At 54.3% G+C, this 20,557-nt stretch overlaps 2 protein-coding genes across 3 annotated transcripts in view; one reads left to right on the plus strand and one right to left on the minus strand.

The window, feature by feature from the left end:
* Positions 1-13,937, plus strand: part of PLCG1 (phospholipase C gamma 1) — a 40,031-nt gene extending 26,094 nt beyond the window's left edge. The window contains exons 10-32 of one of the 2 annotated variants that reach the window (XM_050313578.1): positions 14-132; positions 839-924; positions 1,238-1,358; positions 1,772-1,940; positions 2,315-2,437; positions 3,320-3,421; positions 3,633-3,820; positions 4,119-4,319; positions 4,748-4,867; positions 5,174-5,354; positions 5,651-5,728; positions 6,174-6,277; positions 6,524-6,620; positions 6,718-6,787; positions 7,034-7,191; positions 7,650-7,746; positions 8,191-8,415; positions 9,310-9,458; positions 11,220-11,334; positions 11,466-11,627; positions 12,098-12,186; positions 12,785-12,972; positions 13,335-13,937. In XM_050313578.1, coding sequence (XP_050169535.1) covers positions 14-132; positions 839-924; positions 1,238-1,358; positions 1,772-1,940; positions 2,315-2,437; positions 3,320-3,421; positions 3,633-3,820; positions 4,119-4,319; positions 4,748-4,867; positions 5,174-5,354; positions 5,651-5,728; positions 6,174-6,277; positions 6,524-6,620; positions 6,718-6,787; positions 7,034-7,191; positions 7,650-7,746; positions 8,191-8,415; positions 9,310-9,458; positions 11,220-11,334; positions 11,466-11,627; positions 12,098-12,186; positions 12,785-12,972; positions 13,335-13,377 — 2,985 coding nt within the window. In that variant the 3' untranslated portion in view covers positions 13,378-13,937. The remainder of the gene's footprint in view (positions 1-13; positions 133-838; positions 925-1,237; positions 1,359-1,771; positions 1,941-2,314; positions 2,438-3,319; positions 3,422-3,632; positions 3,821-4,118; positions 4,320-4,747; positions 4,868-5,173; positions 5,355-5,650; positions 5,729-6,173; positions 6,278-6,523; positions 6,621-6,717; positions 6,788-7,033; positions 7,192-7,649; positions 7,747-8,190; positions 8,416-9,309; positions 9,459-11,219; positions 11,335-11,465; positions 11,628-12,097; positions 12,187-12,784; positions 12,973-13,334) is intronic. The other variant, XM_050313579.1, reaches the window with a different exon arrangement.
* Positions 13,938-14,343: 406 nt separating this feature from the next.
* Positions 14,344-20,557, minus strand: part of ZHX3 (zinc fingers and homeoboxes 3) — a 45,210-nt gene continuing 38,996 nt past the window's right edge. The window contains 1 exon segment of the mRNA XM_050313580.1: positions 14,344-19,747. Within this exon segment, the coding sequence (XP_050169537.1) occupies positions 19,737-19,747 (11 nt within the window). The 3' untranslated portion in view covers positions 14,344-19,736.

Here is a 20,557-nt window from a genome sequence, read left to right on the forward strand (position 1 = left end):
TCTTCCTGAGCAGTTTCTCACCTTCCTGTTTTCCAAAGAGAACAGCATCTGGAACTCGCAACTGGACATGGTGTGTCTGGAGAACATGAACAACCCCCTCTCCCATTATTGGATCTCCTCCTCACACAACACGTAAGGACAGGGGAGGGCTCTCTCCACCCTGCTGCTCCCAGCATCCTTCTCCCGTGCCAGGGGGAGATTCTCCTGATATTGCCTCATCCCAGCCATGGGTCAAGCAGACTTCCAAACAGTGATCAGTACATTAGAGACCTTCCTCTTGGTGCCTCACTTTTCCCTGTGTTGTTTAACCATAAATGTTTTGCTCAGGCGTTGTCAGCAGCACACACCTGCACAGACCTTCAGGTGCCTTCACGTCCTGAGCTGTCACTCTGGTAATTTCTCACCATTAGCAATGGCATCTTCCATGGCCTCTCAGGACAGATGAGATAAAACCTGTCAGGCTGAATTTGGCCATTTTCCTTCTCTGCTGCTGGAAGAATTTTGCAGGAGGTGCTTTCTGTGCAGACAGGCTCTGTCTGTGCTCCCTGTTCATGGGGTGCAGTGGCATCCCCTTAGCCCACACATAAAGGACCAAGAGCCTGAGCCAGCTGAGCAGCCCTGAGGGCAGGCAGTGAGGTCCTGTCTGCCTGCAAGGGCTGGTCTAACCCTGCTCTTGGGCTCCTACCTGGTACAGGCTGTCCCAGCCGGCCCTGTGGCCGCAGTGGTGTCCCCATGCTGATGTGTGTGTCCCCATGCTGATGTGTGTGTGTGTCCCCATGCTGATGTGTGTCCCCATGGCTGCAGTGGTGTCCCCATGCTGATGTGTGTGTCCTGGCAGGTACCTGACGGGGGATCAGTTCTCCAGCGAGTCCTCACTGGAGGCCTACGCCCGCTGCCTGCGCATGGGCTGCCGCTGCATCGAGCGTGAGTTCTGCCCCCTCCTTCTGCCCCCATCCTTGGGACAGCTTGTGGTGGGCGGGAAGGCTCTGCATGGAAGGCAGAGCTGAAGGTTGACGTGCCACTGGCAACATTATCTCCACGATGTGCAGAAAGGGCCCAGGTCGTTTCGCTTTGTGGGACGTGCCTGGGCTTTTGGTCCCCGGGGAGGATCTGGGCTGTCACCTCCTGTGTGGCCACCTAATGCATTTCCCAGCAGTGCTCAGTTCAGTCCATCTCAGGGCGTGTCCTGCCTGCATTGCAGCCTCTGGGCTAAGTTTCCCCCGTGTGTCTCTTTCAGTGGATTGCTGGGATGGTCCCGATGGCATGCCCGTCATCTACCACGGACACACCTTAACCACCAAGATCAAGTTCTCTGACGTCCTGGTCACTATCAAGGAGCACGCCTTTGTCACCTCGGAGTGAGTACAGCAGCACCTCAGCTGGCAGAGCAGAGAGAATGCAGAGCCAGGGTGGTAGTACAGTGAAGCCCACCTTCATCCAGAGATCCAGCACAAGGCCTGGGATTTGGTGGGAAAAAAAATCATCTCGTGTCTCCCAGCCAAAGGGAGATTTTTCCTGGAAAAAGTTGTGGGAGGGAGGGCTTTGGGTAAACCCAGGTAGTTTGCCAGTCCTTCTCCACCCCGTGCCCTGCCAGCAGTGGTGGGACTCATTCCTGAAGGGTGGTTACACTGGGTCCTCAAGACAACAGAAATGGCTGCTGATGAGAGCTGCTCCTGGAGGGCACAGGGACCAGGTTTTGAGACAGAGCTCAGAAGTCCTTGGTTCCATCCAGAGCCCACGCTGGCTCTGATGACTGTTCTCCTTCTCCCAGTTTCCCTGTCATTCTGTCCATCGAGGACCACTGCAGCATTGCTCAGCAGAGGAACATGGCTCAGAATTTCAAGAAAGTCTTTGGGGACATGCTTTTGACCAAACCAGTCGATATTTCTGCTGATGGCCTTCCCTCTCCAAACCAGCTCAAGAGGAAGATTCTCATCAAGGTGAACTCCTGTCCCCAGCAAGGCTCATAAGTGAAAGAATAAGGACAGAATGGGGTGAGGGCATGGGACCTGCCTCTGGAAGGGAGTGGTTGTCAGTACAGGGTTGGACATGGAGAGCAGATGTCAAACCAGCTGGAGACAGAGCTCTCTTGCTTCAGAGGAGCTGCTGGGAAATGAGCAGCTGGGTGCTGCCTTTCTGGAGAGTCATTTCTGGGAAGAAAGGGTAGGACTTCACTGCCATTCAGTCATCTCTGTGGCACAGGTCTTGGTCCTTTTAGTCTAGAGGAACCCATTGCACCAGACCTGGAGTTTTAGGGCTGCTTTTTGGGTGCTTGTTCCCCTCAGGGTGCCTGACCTGCTCTCTTGTCCCACAGCACAAGAAGCTGGCAGAGGGCAGTGCTTACGAGGAGCTGCCCACATCTGTGATGTATTCAGAGAATGACATCAGCAACTCCATCAAGAACGGGATCCTGTACCTGGAAGACCCCATAAATCACGTATGTCTCTACTGCTGTCACCCTGTCCCTGCTCTGAGGGCTCCATAAGTGATGTCATGGCTCCATCGTGTGCTGTGTATGCTGGAAGGAAGGGGTGTGGTGCAAATGACCAAAGAAGCTCTTGGTCTCTCTGGTTTCTCAGGCATCCCTGAAGGCTGGGGGAGTTCTGTGCTGGCTCTCTCCCGTGCTCTTCCCTTGGCATCTCCTGTGGGCCCTTGCTAGAGGCAGAAGGCTGAGCTAGAGGGAGCTCTGGGCCAAGGTACTGCAGCCTGTGGTCTGTGCTGCAGGAAGTTCTGGTGATGGCTGTGCTTCCAGCCCTGCCTCCTACCAAGTGCCTGACACACCCAAGCAAGCATTCTGCTTTGTGAAGCACTGATCACTCATTTACTGGGTGCATTTACTTAACACAGCCCGCTTCTTCAGCAGCTTTGCTGAGGGTCTGTCATGCAAAGCCACCTGCTAACAAAACAGGTTTTTTGGGAAAAGGGGAAAGTGCAACGGTAAATCCACGTAACATCTCTGCCATCCTCACCTCTGATAGCTGATGTGCTGAGTCCGTGCACAGTGGGATTTTTTTGCGTTGATGTCTTTTGATCTGGTCATCACCTTTTAATATGTACTGGGGTGTTTGCAGTGTGATCTGCAGTCACTTTGTGTGTAAGACCTGTCACATGCTGGGTTTTTGCTACTGATGAATCTGTGCTTCAGATCTGGGGGATGTCTTGGAAGCTCCTGTAATCAGTGTTGCTGGTGACTGTCTTTCACAAACCTGATCACTCCTCCCTGCTTGTGCTGGTCAGGGAGAGGCTATCCCGTGGATGGGTGGTGGGCCAGCTCAGTGCGTCCTCGGGGGTCTCTTTGCCAGAGTTTGTTTCCTTGCAGGAGTGGAACCCGCATTACTTTGTGCTGACCAGCAGCAAGATCTATTACTCTGGGGAGACAACCAGTGACCAAGGAAACGAGGATGAGGAAGAACAGAAGGAGGTGAGGGCTCCCCTGTGTGACAGTGAGTTTCCCCTAAGGAAAGGACTTGAAGGGGCTGAGCATTGCCACTGCCAGCTGACTTCAGGGGAGATCCTGTGCTGGGAATAATGGGAGCTGCTTCAGGAACTCCCCGGTCCTGGTTGGTAGAGCCCTGAGCAGACACCAGCACCACAGCTCAGTCACCCAGGGTGGTGGGTTTTCCCCCCTCCAGGTGAGCAACAGCACCGAGCTCCACTCCACGGAGAAGTGGTTCCACGGGAAGCTGGGGGCGGGCCGTGACGGGCGGCACATCGCGGAGCGGCTGCTCACCGAGTACTGCATCGAGACCGGGGCCCCCGACGGCTCCTTCCTCGTCAGAGAGAGCGAGACCTTCGTTGGGGACTACACCCTGTCCTTCTGGTGAGGCCCTGGCTGCCAGCCCGCTGCCCTGGGCCGCTCTGGGGGTGGTTTCCTCTTGGTGCTGTGTTCAGTGGTGGGGTCCCATTCCCTGGTGCTCTGTGAGCAGGTTTATCCCCTTTTTCTGTGCCCCAGCACCACGTCAGCTCCCTGTGCTGGTGCAGAAGGGTCAAGTCCATTGGGATCCTTATGCAGGCACTCTCCTGTGGGGCAGGAATGCTGTGTCAAGCTGTAGCTGTGCCTGAGGCAGGTGCAGAATCTCTCTATGGACATCCCTGGCTTACCCCTCCCTCTTGCGCAGGCGCAACGGGAAGGTGCAGCACTGCCGGATCCACTCCCGGCAGGACGCCGGCAGCCCCAAGTTCTTCCTGACCGACAACCTGGTGTTCGACAGCCTCTACGACCTCATCACCCACTACCAGGGGGTGCCACTGAGGTGCAACGAGTTTGAGATGAGGCTGACGGAGCCGGTGCCGCAGACCAATGCCCATGAGAGCAAGGAGTGAGTGCGTGTGAAGGGAGGGGGGGTTGTGTCCATTGGGCAGCTGGGACCCTGTGGGAAACCCTCCCAGATCTCTCCTCAGCCATTCCCCTCTTGCTGGGACTTTCTGGTCCCCCCTTTCTCCCCGTGGAGCTCTGTCACAGCAGCCATGCCAGCCAGCTCCCTCGTGCATGGAGCTAACTGTTGTGGAGCCTCAGTGCAAAGCAGAGGTGCTGGGCTCGCTTGGGATGCCCTCGCCCATGCCACGCGTCACCAAAGGGCTCTGCCCTGTCCCAGGGTCATGTATAGGGTGTTCTCTGCTCCCTCTGCTCCTTCTGAGGTTTCAGGCAGCCTCTCAGGGGCTGAGGGGAAGCCATGTGCCATGGCAGAGGTGTGGGATGAGCTGGATGTGTGGGGGCCTGTGCACAGTGCTGTGTCTTTGCTGGAAGGTGGTACCACGCCAGCCTCACCCGGGCCCAGGCCGAGCACATGCTGATGCGGGTGCCTCGCGACGGAGCCTTCCTGGTGCGCAAGAGGAGCGAGCCCAGCTCCTACGCCATCTCCTTCAGGTGTGTCCCTGGGGAAGGGCCATGGGTGCGGGAGGTGTGGCTGGGATGCTGTGGTGGGTGAGAGAGCTGGACAGGGGCCATCAGCCAGACATGGCCCTCCCAGAGCTCCTCTTGTTCCCAGCTGGCCCTGGGTAAGTCCTGTAACCCCTCGAGAGCCCTTAGGGCCCTGCTCCTCCTCCCATCCTCCCATGGAAGATGGCTTTGCTCAGCCATCAGCCCAGGGGCACCTTTTCCTTGGGTGTCTTTATTTTGGCAGAGGCTTTCTCATGCCGGGTGCCAAGTGGCTCCTCTCTTTCCTCCTTCCAGGGCGGAGGGGAAGATCAAGCACTGCCGGGTGCAGCAGGAGGGCCAGACTGTGCTGCTGGGCAACTCCGAGTTCGAGAGCCTGGTGGACTTGATCAGCTACTACGAGAAGCACCCGCTGTACCGCAAGATGAAGCTGCGGTACCCCATCAACGAGGAGACGCTGGAGAAGATCGGCACCGCGGTGAGCGGGGGAGCCACGGGGAGAGCTGAGCCAAACAATGATGGACAGGTCGTTTTTGAGCTTGTGCCTTGGTGTGTGAGCCTCCTCTGTGCTCCACAGCCCTCACCTCCTGGGGCTTTGTGCCACTTACTGGTGCTGCCCCTCTGAGCCAGGCTGGCGGGGAGTGTGGGCTCGGACTGCTCTTTGCTGTGTCCAGCATCATCTCTGGTCTTGTGCCTTCCCTGGGGCGCCCTCCCTCCCTGCCCCACGGGAGGGGACCTGTCACTGCTGTAACCACTGGCCCTTTGCTTCCACAGGAGCCGGACTACGGAGCCCTGTATGAGGGACGCCACCCCGGGTTCTATGTGGAAGCCAACCCCATGCCCACCTTCAAGGTACACTATGAGTGCTTGGGGTGGGACAACCTGCAAGGCCTGAGGGTTAGCAAGTGTCTCTTCATTTCATTTTCCAAGAGCTGTGTTATTTTGCACACATTTTTAAACTATGAGGGAAGAAACACTGGAGATTGAATCTGCAGGTTCCCAGGATGGGCTCTTGTTCTGAGCTCTCCAAATTCAATCCATCAGTGTCTCTGGGGTAAAGGAAAGTGCCTGTGTGGGGCCATACCAAACTTGTGAGCTCTGATTTGGTGTAAATGGGGGCCTTGATTTGTTCTGCAAGGTGTCAGCAGGGTCTGGCAGCAGGGCTGGGTGCTGCCTGCACACAGCGTGCCTCACAGCCCCCCAGCAAACACATCTGTGGTGGGAGGTGCTCTCAGCCTGTGGGCTTGTTGCCCATGTGTCCATCCCCTGCCCGGCCTCACAGGACTCTTCCTTGCAGTGTGCAGTCAAAGCCCTGTTCGACTACAAGGCACAGCGGGAGGACGAGCTCACCTTCACCAAAAATGCCATCATCCAGAATGTGGAGAAACAGGAAGGAGGCTGGTGAGTGGGTGCTGAGCCTCCCTTTTCCCTCAGGGATGTGGTCAAACCTTGCTGTCACCATCTATACAAAGGTGTGTCCTCTCTAAGAGTGGGTCTGTCTGGGGACTGCCCACAAGCTGCACAGTCCCAAAGTCTCAGGAACCCTAAAAGCAGAGAATGGAGGCGCTGTCTGTCCCCCTGACCCCCACTCCAGATGCTCTGGGGTCCCGTGGCAGGTGCTGATGCTGCCCCTTCCTTCCTTTCCAGGTGGAGAGGAGATTATGGTGGCAAGAAGCAGCTGTGGTTCCCTTCCAACTATGTGGAGGAAATTACCAGCCCCAGTAGCCTGGAGCCAGAGCGGGAGGTGAGTCCATGAGTGGGGCAAGGAGGGCTGGTGCCCCTTGAGCTTGGCTGCTGTGCCCAGCACCATGCCCAGCACCATCCTGCTTCCTTCCCAGCAGCAGCTGGATGAGAACAGCCCCTTGGGAGACCTGCTCGGGGGCGTCCTGGACGTGCCTTCCTGCCAGATCGGTGAGTGCCAGGGAGAGAGTGCTGCAAAGGCCCTTGAGGCTTCTCTGCCCCCTGGGGATACACTCTGCACCCTCACCTGTCACTTCCTGGGCTCCAGTGACCAGAAATGGGACCTCCCTGTAGCTGGAGAGTCCTGGGCCAGCCCTGAGCCCCTGTGTGTGTCTTCTCCCTTCCTCCCCCTGCTCTGTGAAGGGCTTGGCTGAGCAGCTGCCGTGACCTTGCCCTGTGCTCCCTCTCCCCACGCAGCCATCCGCCCCGAGGGGAAGAACAACCGGCTCTTCGTGTTCTCCATCAGCATGGCCTCGGTGTCGCGCCTGTCCCTCGACGTGGCGGCCGACACGCACGAGGACCTGCTGGACTGGGTGAAGAAGATCCGGGAGGCAGCTCAGACAGCTGATGCACGGGTGGGTCTCCCTGCCAAGCCCTGGGTTTCCCAGGAGCCAAGGAGCTGGCGGAGGCTGGCAGGGGGTGGGGAGGTGGCAGCGTGGGGTGGATGGTGGAGCAGTTACAAAGGTGACAAAGGCAGAGCAATCTTGGACAGCATGGCAAGGAGTGCCCATGTGTTATGGCTTGAGAGGTTCAGGCTCGATATCTGGGAAGATTGGACAATTGGGAGGGTGCTGCAGCCTTGGGAGGTGGGGGATCTCCATCCATGGAGGTTGGCAAGGCCGCAGCTGCCCTGCCCTGCTCCAGGGGCTCTTCCCGTGGGGCTTTTGTGGTGTCCCCCAGTGCAGACCTGGCAGACCCGATAGTGGTTCCCACAGCATGAGCAGGAGCAGCCTCAGCAAGCAGTTTATGAGCTGGGTTGTCCAACACCACTGCTCCTACCTGGCCTGACACCTCTCTCACCCTCTCCTGGCAGCTCTCCGAAGGGAAGATGATGGAGAGGAGGAAGAAAATTGCCCTGGAGCTTTCGGAGCTGGTGGTCTACTGCCGCCCCGTGCCCTTCGATGAAGAGAGTGAGCACCTGCCGGGCTGGGGGGCCACCACAGGCAGTCCCCATGGCATTGCCCACCCCGAGGGGCTGCTTTGGCTAGATCTCAGCAGAGGCCAGGTGTCCAGGGTGTCCAAAGCACCAGTTTGGAGCTCTGGAACCATCCTTTTGCAGAGGGTGAAAGTTCTGTTCCCCATCCCTCTGTTGTTCATATCTGTCACCATCCAGAGCAGCTGCTGATGGAGTGGGGTTGGGGAGTGTCGTGCCTGATCACCAAGAGCTGTGTCAGTGCTTTCAGCCATTGGTGTTAGGCCCCTGGGAAACACCCAGCAGGTCAGAGCAGGGTCTGCACGGCCATGGTGGCTGAGCCAGGGGTGAGAGGACGGTGCCAGGAAGGAGCCAGTCGGGGTGGTTGAAATGTCTGAAAAGGGAATGCTCTTCTGGCTCACACAGCGCTGTCTCCCCCCAGAGATCGGCACAGAGAGGGCCTGTTACCGAGATATGTCCTCCTTCCCCGAGACCAAGGCCGAGAAGTACGTCAACAAGATCAAAGGCAAGAAGTTCCTGCAGTACAACCGCCTGCAGCTCTCCCGCATCTACCCCAAGGGCCAGCGCCTCGACTCCTCCAACTACGACCCCCTGCCCATGTGGATCTGTGGCAGCCAGCTGGTAGCACTCAACTTCCAGACCCCAGGTGAGGGCAGCAGGCAGGGGAGGTGGGGAGGTTCCTGGGGTGCCCTGTGTCTCCTCTGAGCCACCTGCCTGCACCCCTGCTAACCTGCTCCTGGCACATGAGGGGGCTTAGGGGGGCTCTGAGTCTAGGAGGGGCTCTGCAGGCAGCAAGACCCAGTGTTCTTGTCCAGGCACGTGGTTGCTGCAGGGGAAATGTGCTCCTGAGGGCTGGATTGACCCAGGGAGCTGGGCTGAGCCTGAGGGTTGTGCCACGAGAGCAAGGTGAGATGGAGAGGAGGCAGGGAGTTTTCCCAGGTCCCTGGTGACAAGGAGGGCAGGCAGGGAAGGTGCCAAAGGGATGGTGCAGCCCCAGCCTTGGGACTCCAGCTGGTTGCAGGGTTAGACACCAGCTGGATGCATGGTCTGGGTCCAGCTGGCTGCTCCTCTTGCCTTTCCCCAGCTTCCATTCCTGCTCCTGCTGTGCAGTCCAGCCTTCCTCTTTCCCTGGCCCTTGCCAAACCCTGCTGTGAGCCTGTTCATCCCACACACCAGCAAACAACCTGCTTCTTTTTTTCCTGCTGGCTTTTTCATTCCTTTTGTGAATTCAGGCATCTCACAGGGCGGTTTGGCACACACCAGAGTCAGCACAAGGAAAGCTGAAGGGAGAGGGAGGAAAAGGAGGAGGTGACCCATGGAGCACTGGGTAGTTGGGCAGATTGTGCATGAGAAGATCACCCCATGTCCCCAGCATGTGCACAGGCTGCAGTGAGGTCGTGGAGCACAGGCACTGCCAGAGGATGGGCCAGGTCCCCTTGCCAAGGGCTTCCTGTGAGGGACCAATAATCCAAGTGATCCAGCTTGTGAAAAGGGCACAGGGTCTCCTCCATCTCCTCCATCTCCTGCCTGTGCTCTCCAGACAAGCCCATGCAGATGAATCAGGCCTTGTTCATGTCCAGTGGCCAGTGTGGGTACGTCCTGCAGCCAACCAACATGCGAGATGACATCTTTGACCCCTTCGACAAGAGCACGCTGCGAGGCGTCGAGCCACTCTCCATCTCCATCGAGGTCAGTGCCTGCTCCTGGGGTGGGGGGGGATTCCATCCAGGTGGTTATACCAGGTTTGGGGTGATAAAATGTATCTTCTGGGTTCCTGGCTCTGCCTGCAGCTGCTTGCTCCTCACCAAACCCCTGAGCCCTTCCCAAGAGCTGTCCCACAGCACAGGCTCGGAGAGCGCTCGCTCAGGAGGGTACCTGGAAAGGACCAGCAGGAGCATCCCTGGATGCTCCCCCGGGATCCCTCCCACGCAGGGCCCAGTGCCAGCAGGTGGCATCCATGAGCTGCTGAGGTGGCATCCCTGTCCCCAGAGCCTGGCCACTCCTGTGGGATAACTCAGGAGCTGCGCCTTGTCCCCTCCTTGTCCCTCAGTTCCTCCGGGCTCGGGTGTCCATGACCCCTTGGCTTGTGGCCCCTCAGGGGAAGATGCTCAAGGACAGAGCATCTTTTCATCCCATTTTCTATGTTGCACTGCTGGTGATGATCAGAGGGGCAGCTGTGGGTGAGGGGTGCCAGAGGATGGACTGCAGGTACTGGTTGAATCTTTTTCTTCCCGGATGGTGGGACTGGAGCTGGACCATTCCTGTTTCAGCTCACACAGCTGCACCACAGGGGCTCTGCAGGGATATTGGACAGCTTGCCAGGCAAAGCTCCTGGAGGGCTGCCAAAGCAGGTGGCTCTCGTGTTTGGACCAGTGGTGTCGCAGCCTGTACAGGCATCCCTGGTGGTCCTGTATCCGGGCTGTGGGTCTGCAGCCTCCTTTGCCAGTCCCTTCAGCTCATGTAGACCTTGGGGAGGATGCAGTGGAGATCTTGCCTTTAGGTGCTCACAAGTTTCCTCTGAGGCCACCTGTTTCAGAGTGTCCCACCTAAGAAAGCCACAGCCCTTCCCCATGAGCACAGCCCCTCGTGTCCTATCTATGCCATTGACCCCATATTCACTGTCTCCCAAAAAATCCTTGGCACCATTTCCCTTCCCCACCTGTTTTCCCAGCTCTTCCTGCACCTCAGAACGCAGCTGCGATCACCAGGTGTCAGGAGTCATTGTACATAGCCAGTCACTGTCGCCTTTAAGAGACGGGCCCAGCCTTTTGTCCTGTGGCCAAACTGCCCATGTCCCCAGCAAAGCCAGCTTTCACGGGTGGAGAAGCCGTCTCGAGCCCAGCATGACTCAAAGCACATGATCCAGCGCTGGCAGCATGTCCTTCCCCTGCAGCAGCAGCGTGCCGACAGCACCTGGAGCGACATATGGCCACCGGCAAGAGGAGCTGCGCCTGCTTCTCCTGCGAGGGAGCAGGTTGTCACTGGAGCTGGGCACAGGCTGTGCTGCAGTTAGGAGGCAGAGCAGCTCCTTTTCATCCTCACACCAAGGCAGGAGGGCCGAGAAGTTTCAGCAAAGAAGAGGGTGTCCAGTGTAGCACTGCAGGCAGGGACCAGTGCTCGGCTTGGAGCCCAGTTCCAGCCTGGCAGGCTGGGGGAGGGTTGCTGTGGCCCAGGCCTGGCTGTGCAGGCAGTAGGCAGGAACCTGGGGCAGTTCAGCTGCCTTTTTTTATGGCTTACAAGCCAAACTGGTGATTGGGAACACCATAGCAGCCTCCAGGGGTGGGAGCTGTTTCACTCCGAGGGGCTGTGCTGGGCTGGTGTCAGCATCGCTCCTCTCTCCAATTAGCAGAGCCAGGGTGGTTTATCTGGAAAGATGTCTTGGTATGCAAAGACATTTTTTATTTCCCTTTGCTCCTGTGTCTTACCAAGTGTCTCCTGCTCTCTGCCCAGGTCCTGGGGGCTCGGCACCTTCCCAAAAATGGAAGAGGAATCGTTTGTCCCTTTGTGGAGGTGGAGGTGTCCGGTGCTGAGTATGACAATGCCAAGCAGAAAACCGAGATCGTGGGTGAGTGGGTTAGGGAGGGGAAGGGAGAGGGATGCACCAGCACTCCTCATCCTGCTGGGAGCCGTGGGTTCTGCAGAAAAGCCTGGCCCTGGGCTGGGGGCTGCCCCCTGACTGTCATGTTTTGTGAGCAGCTGACAATGGCCTGAACCCCCTCTGGACCCCGAAGCAGTTCCACTTCCAGGTCAGCAACCCTGACTTTGCCTTCCTGCGCTTTGTGGTGTACGAGGAGGACATGTTCAGCGATGAGAACTTCCTGGCTCAGGCCACCTTCCTGGTGAAAGGCTTGAAGACAGGTAAAGAGCTTGGGGAAGTGGGAAGGGTGGTCCTGGTGGTCCTCACCAGTTCACATCATTAGCCAGGAAGATGCTGAGTTTCACGAGGGGATGTTGTCATGCCCTAGGCTGGCTCAGTCCTTCCTCTCCCCATGCCAGGTCACAGCCCCAGCGAGGCAAAGGAAGGCAGAAGCCATTTGCTAACAGCCCTTGGGGCTGACTGGGATGAGTTGGAGATTCATGGAATCTTAAAATGGTCTGGGTTGGAAGGGACCCTAAAAGACCATCTTGTTCCAATCCCTCTGCCACGGGCAGGGACACTTTCCACTGGACGAGGTTCTCAGAGCCCCATCCACCCTGGTCTTGAACATTTCCAGGGATGGGTCAGCCACAGCTGCTCCTCTGGGCAGAAGTGAAGAAGGGTCTTCTGTGAGGACCCCCCTCTAACACTGACATGTGCCACAATGACACCAGGGCTGTCTCTGCCGTAGGTTTCCGAGCTGTTCCGCTGAAGAACAACTACAGTGAGAATCTGGAGCTGGCTTCCCTGCTGGTCAAGATAGACATTTTCCCTAGCAAGGTGAGACTGGGGTGGCACAGGGAAAGGTGACTGTGCCCCAGGGCTGAGGAGCAGAGGCAGGGAGTGAGCCCTGCCTGGCCCTGCCCATGCTCCTGCTCTGGCCAGGGCAACAAGGCTCAGCTGTGCCTGGCCTGAATTCCCAGTGCTGCTCCACGGTGATGCACAGCGGGAGGACAAGTGCTGGGCTTGTCTCCTGCAGCATTCAGGGTGTTTCAGGCAGGGTCCTGCCTGCACTGCGTTTGACTTCCCTGGAAATCCCTTCAGCAAAAGCTGGAGGAGGCGGATTTGCTCCATCCCAGTGCCTGTCTGCTCTCCAGGGAGGTCACAGCTCAGTATCACAGAGCTGGCTGGCCTGGGGCTGTCTGTGTTGGCATAAGTGGAGGGCAGGGCTTCTTCAGAGACAGATGGTTCTTTTATTTCTTCATTTAAAATGGTGCTGGTGGGAGCCAGCAGTGGTGGTTAGAGCAGTTTCATATTGCAGACCCTGGACACGCTGCGTGGCAGCTCCCACGGCTGCACCAGGACTGCCCTTACTGCAGGATGTACACTTTGAAATTCCAATCCTTTGACTGCTGTGTTTTTTTCTTTCTGATCCAAGCAGGAGAATGGCGAAATAAACCTCTTCAGTGCTTCAGCCCTACGGGAACGAGCAGGGGATGCCTCCAGTCAGCTGCTGTCAAGCAGAGGCAGGGAGGGCTCCTTCGAGTCGCGGTACCAGCAGCCTTTCGAGGATTTCCGGGTGTCACAGGAGCAGCTCGCTGACCACTTTGAGAGCCGGGAGCGAAGGTAATGGCAGTGCTCGTTCAGCTGCTCCCAGCAGGAACCCCCCAGCGTTTAGTCTCTGTTGTGGAGGCAGATGAATGCAGCCTCCCCATTACTCAGAGCGGAGCTACAGCCTTGTTTGCTGCATAGAAACCCTAAATTTCAGCATGAAAGTTGTGCCAGTGCTTAGGGGAGTCCCTTTGGCTTTGGGGTCTGTGGGAGTAGGGTGGGACAAAGAGCTGCCACCCTGCAGCTGGTGCCACTTTCCTCAGGCATGGGAGATGGGGCCGAGCCCCCGCTTTCCCCCAGGGGGGTGACATCCCCCAGAGGATGCCCTTGGTGAGCCCTGGGTGAGGCTGAGCTGTCCCCTGTCTGTGCCCCTGCAGGGTACTGCGGAGGACCCGGGTCAACGGGGACAACCGGCTGTAGAGCCCATCCCGGCGGGCGAAAGCACCTCCAGTGCTTGTGAATCTCACAGCACGCTGTGAACTGGTTTCTATGGAAACGGCACTGCTATGGCCTACTTTCAGGCAGCTTTTCCAGTTTCTCTGCTGAAGTGTGTTCGAGTGGAGAACTAAAAAAAAAAAAAAAAAAATTTGGAAAAAAACAACCCCCCCCAAAACCAACCCCAACCACCCCCAACCTTCACCACCGAGCCCTTAATGACGCGCGTCGGTGCGGACGGGCTGCCAGCCGCTGAGGTGAGAGACCAAACTGCCTGGAATCACAAGGAGAGACCCCAAACCCCCCCTCCAGCCCTCTGTGTTCCAGAGATCCTGTGCAGCTGCCAGGGGCCCTGTGCAGCCCTCCTTTGCTGTGCCTGTTCCCAGCACTCCGGGCAGGGGGGACATTGGTGGGCGAGGCAGCACATCCCTGTGTCCTGGCATCGGATCTGCTACCTGTATAGCCACTGCCTAAGGGTCCAGTAGTGAAACTCTGTGTTTACGGGGCCGCTCTAGCTTTAATCGACAATAAAAGTGTCAGTATTACGTGTGTGGTGGCTCAGGTGTCTGGGGGTCTTTGCCCTGCACGCAGGGGCAGCTCTTCCTGATGGGAGCTCGCACTGTTCCCTCCTCCCTCCTGCATTTAGGGGGTTTGCAGCTGCTGAGGGGAAAAAATAATAAGCAGCAGCCTCAGGTGTAGATGTTTTTTATTCAAAAGGGTAAAACAAGGCCATGTGCTACTGCTGACCATGCAGTGCTGAGCCAGCCTGGGGACAAGCACCCCAGGATGAAGGAGGGCTCCTAGGACAGAGGTGTCTGAGCTCAGCATGCTGCTGGGTCACTCTTAAAACAAATGGGAAGGTTGTGATGAAGCATTCCCAGCCCTCTCCACACATGGGGCAGCTCCTGTTGGCCTCCCCAGACCCCAGGGCAAGCACCAGTCAACTCACGCTGGTCTTTTACGCTCTTTATTTAGGAACAACCAAAAATGTCTGGTTTCATTTCAACAAACTGTACAAGCAAGCTCTTCCCCTCGCCCACCCTCACATCCACATATACAAAAGGAAGGGAAACTTGCCATTCACTTCTCAGAAGTGGCATTGTCGCTACAGGGAGTTCTTGCCCTCAGAATAAGAGCAGGTAAAGTCCATAGCAGGTACAAGCTACCCTAGCCCTAATAATAGCTACAGCCCACAATCACAGGCAGCTTCACTTTTTTTTTTTCCTCTTTAAAACCTTTACCAAAAGTAAAAACTATTTCCTGTTTCACACGATTGCCAAGGTGACCATTTAAAATTGTGGTCTTGAAAAAAAACACAGTAACAACCCCACTGGAACCCCCCACACCTCCCCAGTACAAAGAAACAGCAGAGCCCTCGCTCTGCTCCCTCACTGCAAGGCCACCCTTATGAAAGGTCCCATTGCAGCTACAATTACATTTTCCTTTGGATAAATCCAAGCAAAAATTCCAGGTCATTCAGCACCAGCGTGATTTCTAAATAACAATAATTAAAAAAAAAAAAAAAAGACCCCATTAGGCTGACTTTGTGGTCTGCTGAGAAACAAAGTGATCAACACGCTGTTCCCAAAGTCTCTCTTTTAGTGCAATGTTAGTATGTGCAAGGGGAATCACAGCCACGTACCCATACCACCACCACGAGCCAGATGGGGCAGAGAGAAAGTGCAATTTTAGCTAGAAGTTTTCTATGCCATGGATTCCTAGCCCAACCTTCACTAGCACCAGTAAGCAAGAGTCCTCCTAACACTGCCCTCCATCAGTACAGGGGAAAAGGGCTTTAATTGTGCCATCAAAAAAAAAAAAAAAATCACTGCTTAGGTAATAAGAGCTCCCTTGCTCTGCCTTAAATTCTGTGATGCCAATCCAGCACTCCTGGCAGGAGCACTGCCAGTAAAAAAGACAGAGCAGAAACAAAACTTCCCAATTAGAAAAAAAAAAAGGGGAGAGCCTGCAAATGTCTCATCCCTCTCCATGTGAAGTGTTGCCTAATTTTCCCTGCTGTTTTGGGGATCAGCTGGGTAGTGACACCAGTGGTTACAGGTGAGCTGAATCACATCAGGCCCCTGATCAATTTGAAAGAAGCAAAGCCAAAGTTATCAGGATAACTGGGGAGAGAAGTTTACAAGTACTTGAAATAGTCAACACTGTAATTTGTGTCTAAGTGCTGAAAATGATCTTTCTCTTCTGAATCCCAGTGATCCAGCTTCCAATCACGTTGCCTCTGTTACATCCTTAAGAGAGGGGCTGCAGGGAAGACAGAATAAAACACTCCTACATGTGATCAAACTGTTGCTTTTCAATTAAAAAAAAAAATACACAAACCCCTACATGTAAAATGAGCATTCTACAGTTTCCTTCTTCTTCTGAACAGTCAAGGGACACTTAGCAAAAATTAACCAAGCAGGTATCCTGCAGCTCCAGCCAGAGCATCCCCCAGCCAGGGAAAGGACCACAGGGTTTTTCTCAGCTGCAGCAGCTGCTGCTTTTGCTGGTTGCTTCTCATGGTGACCAGCATAAATCCCTGGCAGGGAGGGGACATGAAGCCACACAAATTACCTCCAAGCACCTGTGCCCATCCTCCCACCATGCTGCAGGCCTGATGTCCATGACCTCTCAGGAAAGTGGAAATAGGAGCCTGTAGATTATGGTTTGTTTAGTGTCCTGCTTTAAATAATAATAAAATAAAATTTAAAAAAATAAAAAAAAAAAAATTATTTCCAGGATGCTAATTATGGACCTGAAAAATAAGGTACCCAAATGAAACATGGAGCCATGTCCAGGGCAGCACAGATCAGTGTTTCGGGTTATTAAGCAATTGGATTGTGCCCTTAATCTAAGCAGTCTCAGAGACATAAGTAACAAGATTCACATGGATTAAAAATGATGGTTACTGCTGTGCCTGCCAAGCCCGAGCTCAGACACAGCTGATGGAGGTGGAGAATAAATTTCCCTTCCTTACTGATGCTGGCTACATCACCTCGATCTTACACCCTCCTTTCAAGTCAAGATAGTCATCTTTGATTAGATGATGATAAATATTCACACACTGTGTAGAATTGTGGCGACACTTCCTCTTAACACCACAAGAGCTGCTGCTGGGACTGTCAAGCCACCTCTCAATTTTTCCTTTCAGTTTCGGATGCAAACACATTCCCAGTGTCCTGCACCAAAACCCGAGTCTGTTTGGAGATGGCACCTGCTTCTCCTTCTCAGCAGGGAAACGGGACCACAGAGCTAAACCCTCCAAAATCTTCAGCTTATACTTTATGGAGATTTCAAGTCAACTAAAAAATGCAGATAACAAGGAATGTAGGAGTTAGAAAGGGAACTCGATCACTTTTTGATTTTTTTTCGTCTCTAAATTTCACCCTCCCCACGCCAGTGGCGTTTGCCAGCCCCGTCGCCACGTCCGAGGGGAGTCTGCATGGAACCACTTCTTAAAATTCCTCTGACCCAAAAGAAAGAAAACTCCTGCTGTGCTTGTATGAATGCATGGAGACAAAGCTCAGAAACCTCAGCAGCTTCCAACCCTCAAGGCTGGTTTTTCTGTGTACACCGGGAAATTCTCCCTCTAGCTCACAAGACTGCTTTTCAATTTTTCTGGAAAACTGGCTGAATATAATCCAAGTGCAAAATATTTCAGCTAGTGCATGGAAACGTGGTTTGAAGGGACCAGTTCATACCATAGTCCTTAAGCATTTCTGTAGATGGAGTGGGGAATCACTCTTCCTCCAGTTAGCCATAGGCCTTTAAGTGTACACCAAAAATCCCACAGAAAATCACCTTGAATGGGCAAACTACACTTCCAACATATTTATATAGCAAGTAGTTAGTAGAAGTGTACATGTTTAATGTACATCTTAATGCAATAAAGAATCAATGGCATATCTGAACTGTATATATGTGTACTTAAATAAACCTGCATGTACATAGACACTACAGAGTAAATTGACCTACCTGTATTTGTTCTCTGAAGGTGACACTGCACATACACCCACTCTCTCAGGCTGCATGACTCACACATTTGCTTTCCAGCTCTAGCACCACCCAGACTGTCCCATTACCTGTGATATTTTGGGGTGTGCAGGACTGCACCCATGAAGGTGAACCCCTGGGGCTCTGGAAGTGCAGCCAGCCCTGCTCCCCAAGGGCAGCAGTGGGGATGAGCCAACACGAAGCCAAGGTGGGATGGCTGCTGGTCACACCTCCAACCATGCCATGACCATCAGTATTGCTTCTAAAGAGAAATTCAGGGAGCCTGGTGCCACAGCAGGGTGCTCTGGGTCAGTGCCACCCCTGCTCAGAGCGTGGTGGGGATGGTTCATCACTACGGGATGGGCACAGTGTGAGGGGGTGCATCCAAAGCATCACCCAGCTCTCTGGGGTGCAGGTCATCTCCATCTGCAGCAGATGGTCACACTTGGCCATGGGGATCATCCCTGTGTGCCAGGGAGCCCCATGAACTTCAGGCACAGGCACCCAACACGTCCCGCCGGGCGAGGGGAAGCCTCTGTGCCAAAGCACTGAGCAGATCCAGCCCCTTCCAGCAGCTGAGCAAGGCAGCCTCAAAGAGGGGACGAAGAAAGAATTGCAAAAGCAAGGGCAATTAAAGGTAGAAATCAGACACCATCTTTGGAAGAGGTTCTGAAAGAGCTTTTTTGTTTTTAAACCAGATTTTTTGTAAATCTCTGGATCCAATCCTTCAGGGTTTGCTACCCACCCTCCTAATAAATATCATTTACCACCAACAATAAAGTCTCCCACATTAAAAAGCTCTCACTAAGTAAAAAACTTCTACTGAAAAAGCTTGGCTGAGTTAGTTTGGCAAAAACAAGGAGCTATGACTACTCTCCATAAATACATCAACGGATAAACACCAAAACTATTTAAGTTAAAGGACAATGTTGGCTCCAAAACAAACCAGGAATGAACCAGCCATGAATTAATTCAAACTAGAAATTTAAATAAAGTTTCTAACCACTCAAAGGCAGTGAAGTTCTGGAAGAGCCTTCTAAGAGCAAAAGTGAAGGCAAGACATGGAACCAATTTGGAGCTGGGATTCGATTAGTTTGTGACAGAACGGTCTGACACAGCATTTGGCTGGACTATCCAGCTCAAGAGTTTCCCTTCTAGACCTTGTTTTCTATTAGAAAAGAATATTTTAAAAAAAAAAAGTCTTCAAGCAGTTGCATCCCACAGCAACCACCCAAGACAACACACATTAAAAATGTACAGGTACCAGGCAGCAGGCAGGTTAACTGGGAAGTTTATTTTGCTATTTTGCCAGAAACATTGCACATGGCCTGGAAAAAGGAAAAAAAAAAAAAAAAAAAGGAAAAAAAAGACTGGAACAAACACTTGAAGTCACCAGCAGTGCTGCAGGAGGATCTGCCATGTAGGGCTGCAAGAAGGAAACAACCCAACTGCAGCAGAGCCGCTGCCTCGCCGATCCCTGGGAGACAGAAATGACTTGAACCACTCACAGCCACGCTGCGAGTCCCTGTGTTTGTTCTCTGAAGAACAGCCTGTTCTCTCTGAACAATGAAAAGGATTCCAGGTCAGGATGCAAAAATTATGATGTGCTAGTTCTCAGTGATTAAAGAGAGACTTGGAGATTTAATAGCCTGCTACAGTCAGTCTCCAGGAGCACAGGGACAAAATGACACCAAACTGGGTGCCTGGGTCTGGGAACCTGCTATTTATCAGAGCAATGTTGACTCTAACCTCATCTGTAGGGATAAGAATCTTGCTCAGCTTAGATTCAAGACTGGTAGTTTTCTTCTCAGATCCCTTTCCTAACAGTTACACTCACACACACTCGTGTGCCCACAAAGCCCTTCACTGCCAGGATCAGAAGGGGCAGAGAGGATAGATGCAGCCATGCCAACCTTTAGAGAACAAACACCCTAACGGACAGATGAAAAAAATAAAAAGGAAACAAGAAACAAGTACTATGCCATGATAGTCCATATCTAAGCAACGACCTTGTATACACAATGTCTGAGATTTGTTATGCTTGTATAGGCAGCTGTAGGCATCGGTATATGAATATGAAATCTGAAAGTCTGTCACTGGAAAGCCAACAGGAGCATCCCATTTCCCAGGGGCGAGCCGAGCCCCCGCCTCAGGCAGCCCCCTGTCCTCGGCTGGGCCACGAGAGCTCGGCACCGAGGGCCCAGTCTGTGCTCAAAGGTCTCGTTTATGGCAGTGCTTCATCACCACGTCCTGCTCCTCAGCTGTGGATCAGGCCGGCCCGTGGCTTGATTAAAGATCACAAATTTCTTCCCAAGGGTAAGAGTGGATCCTCCAGGGCTGGTGGTTTCAGTTCACTCTGTTTCTGAAAAAGAACAGAGGTGTCAGACGAGGGCCTGCGACCCCAGGTGGGATGCTGGGTGGGGAGGAAGGGGTGCAGAAGTGCCTCAGGGTGGGCACAATCGGGAGCCTTGACAGAGTCAGCTGCAGAGAAGGGCAGCCCCACTCAGAGGGGCCAGGAAACACAAAATCCTGTGGAAGTGGGGCTGGTAGGGCTAAGGAGGGATGCAGCCTGCAGCAGTCCACAGTGTGCACACCCTTGCTGAGCACCTCCTGCCTCTGTGCCATGAGGGGTGACAGGACCACCTCAGTCTGGGTGGCATAAAGCCATGCTGAAGGTGCTTGCAGGGGCACCTCCCTGGTGCTGGTACAAAAGCTGGCCCACCCACCCATCCCCAAACTCACCGCTCCCCAGCAAAGCACATGGGGTGGTGATGCACAGCCAGACCCAGCAGCTGCAGGAAGGGCAGGGCCCTCCAAAGCCACGCTCCACCTCCTCCAAATTGGAGGAGGGAAGCAAGGAATTTTACTTGATTTTTAAAATTTTTTTCCTAAGGTCTGCAGCCATGGTAGAGGTGTGTGAAGCTCCAAAGCAAGGCAGTGAGGCCACAAAAGATCCCAGGTGACCAGAGAGGGGCTCTATGTGTGGACCATGGCAGGATGGGGCCAGTGCTTGGCCATCCCCATCTGGTGGGAACCTCGCCAGGGGGGAAATGGTCCCCAGCTGCACTATGGAAGAGCCCACAGAGGGCTTGGAAAGCAACTCTCCTCTTCTCCACACCCACACCTTCCAAAAGTGAGTCCTGGAGAAGGGGTAGGGCCAGAGCTGGGAAGA

Source organism: Myiozetetes cayanensis, unplaced genomic scaffold (genome assembly GCF_022539395.1).
Source record: "Myiozetetes cayanensis isolate MyiCay16 unplaced genomic scaffold, myiCay2020 scf19, whole genome shotgun sequence".
Taxonomy (NCBI): domain Eukaryota; kingdom Metazoa; phylum Chordata; class Aves; order Passeriformes; family Tyrannidae; genus Myiozetetes; species Myiozetetes cayanensis.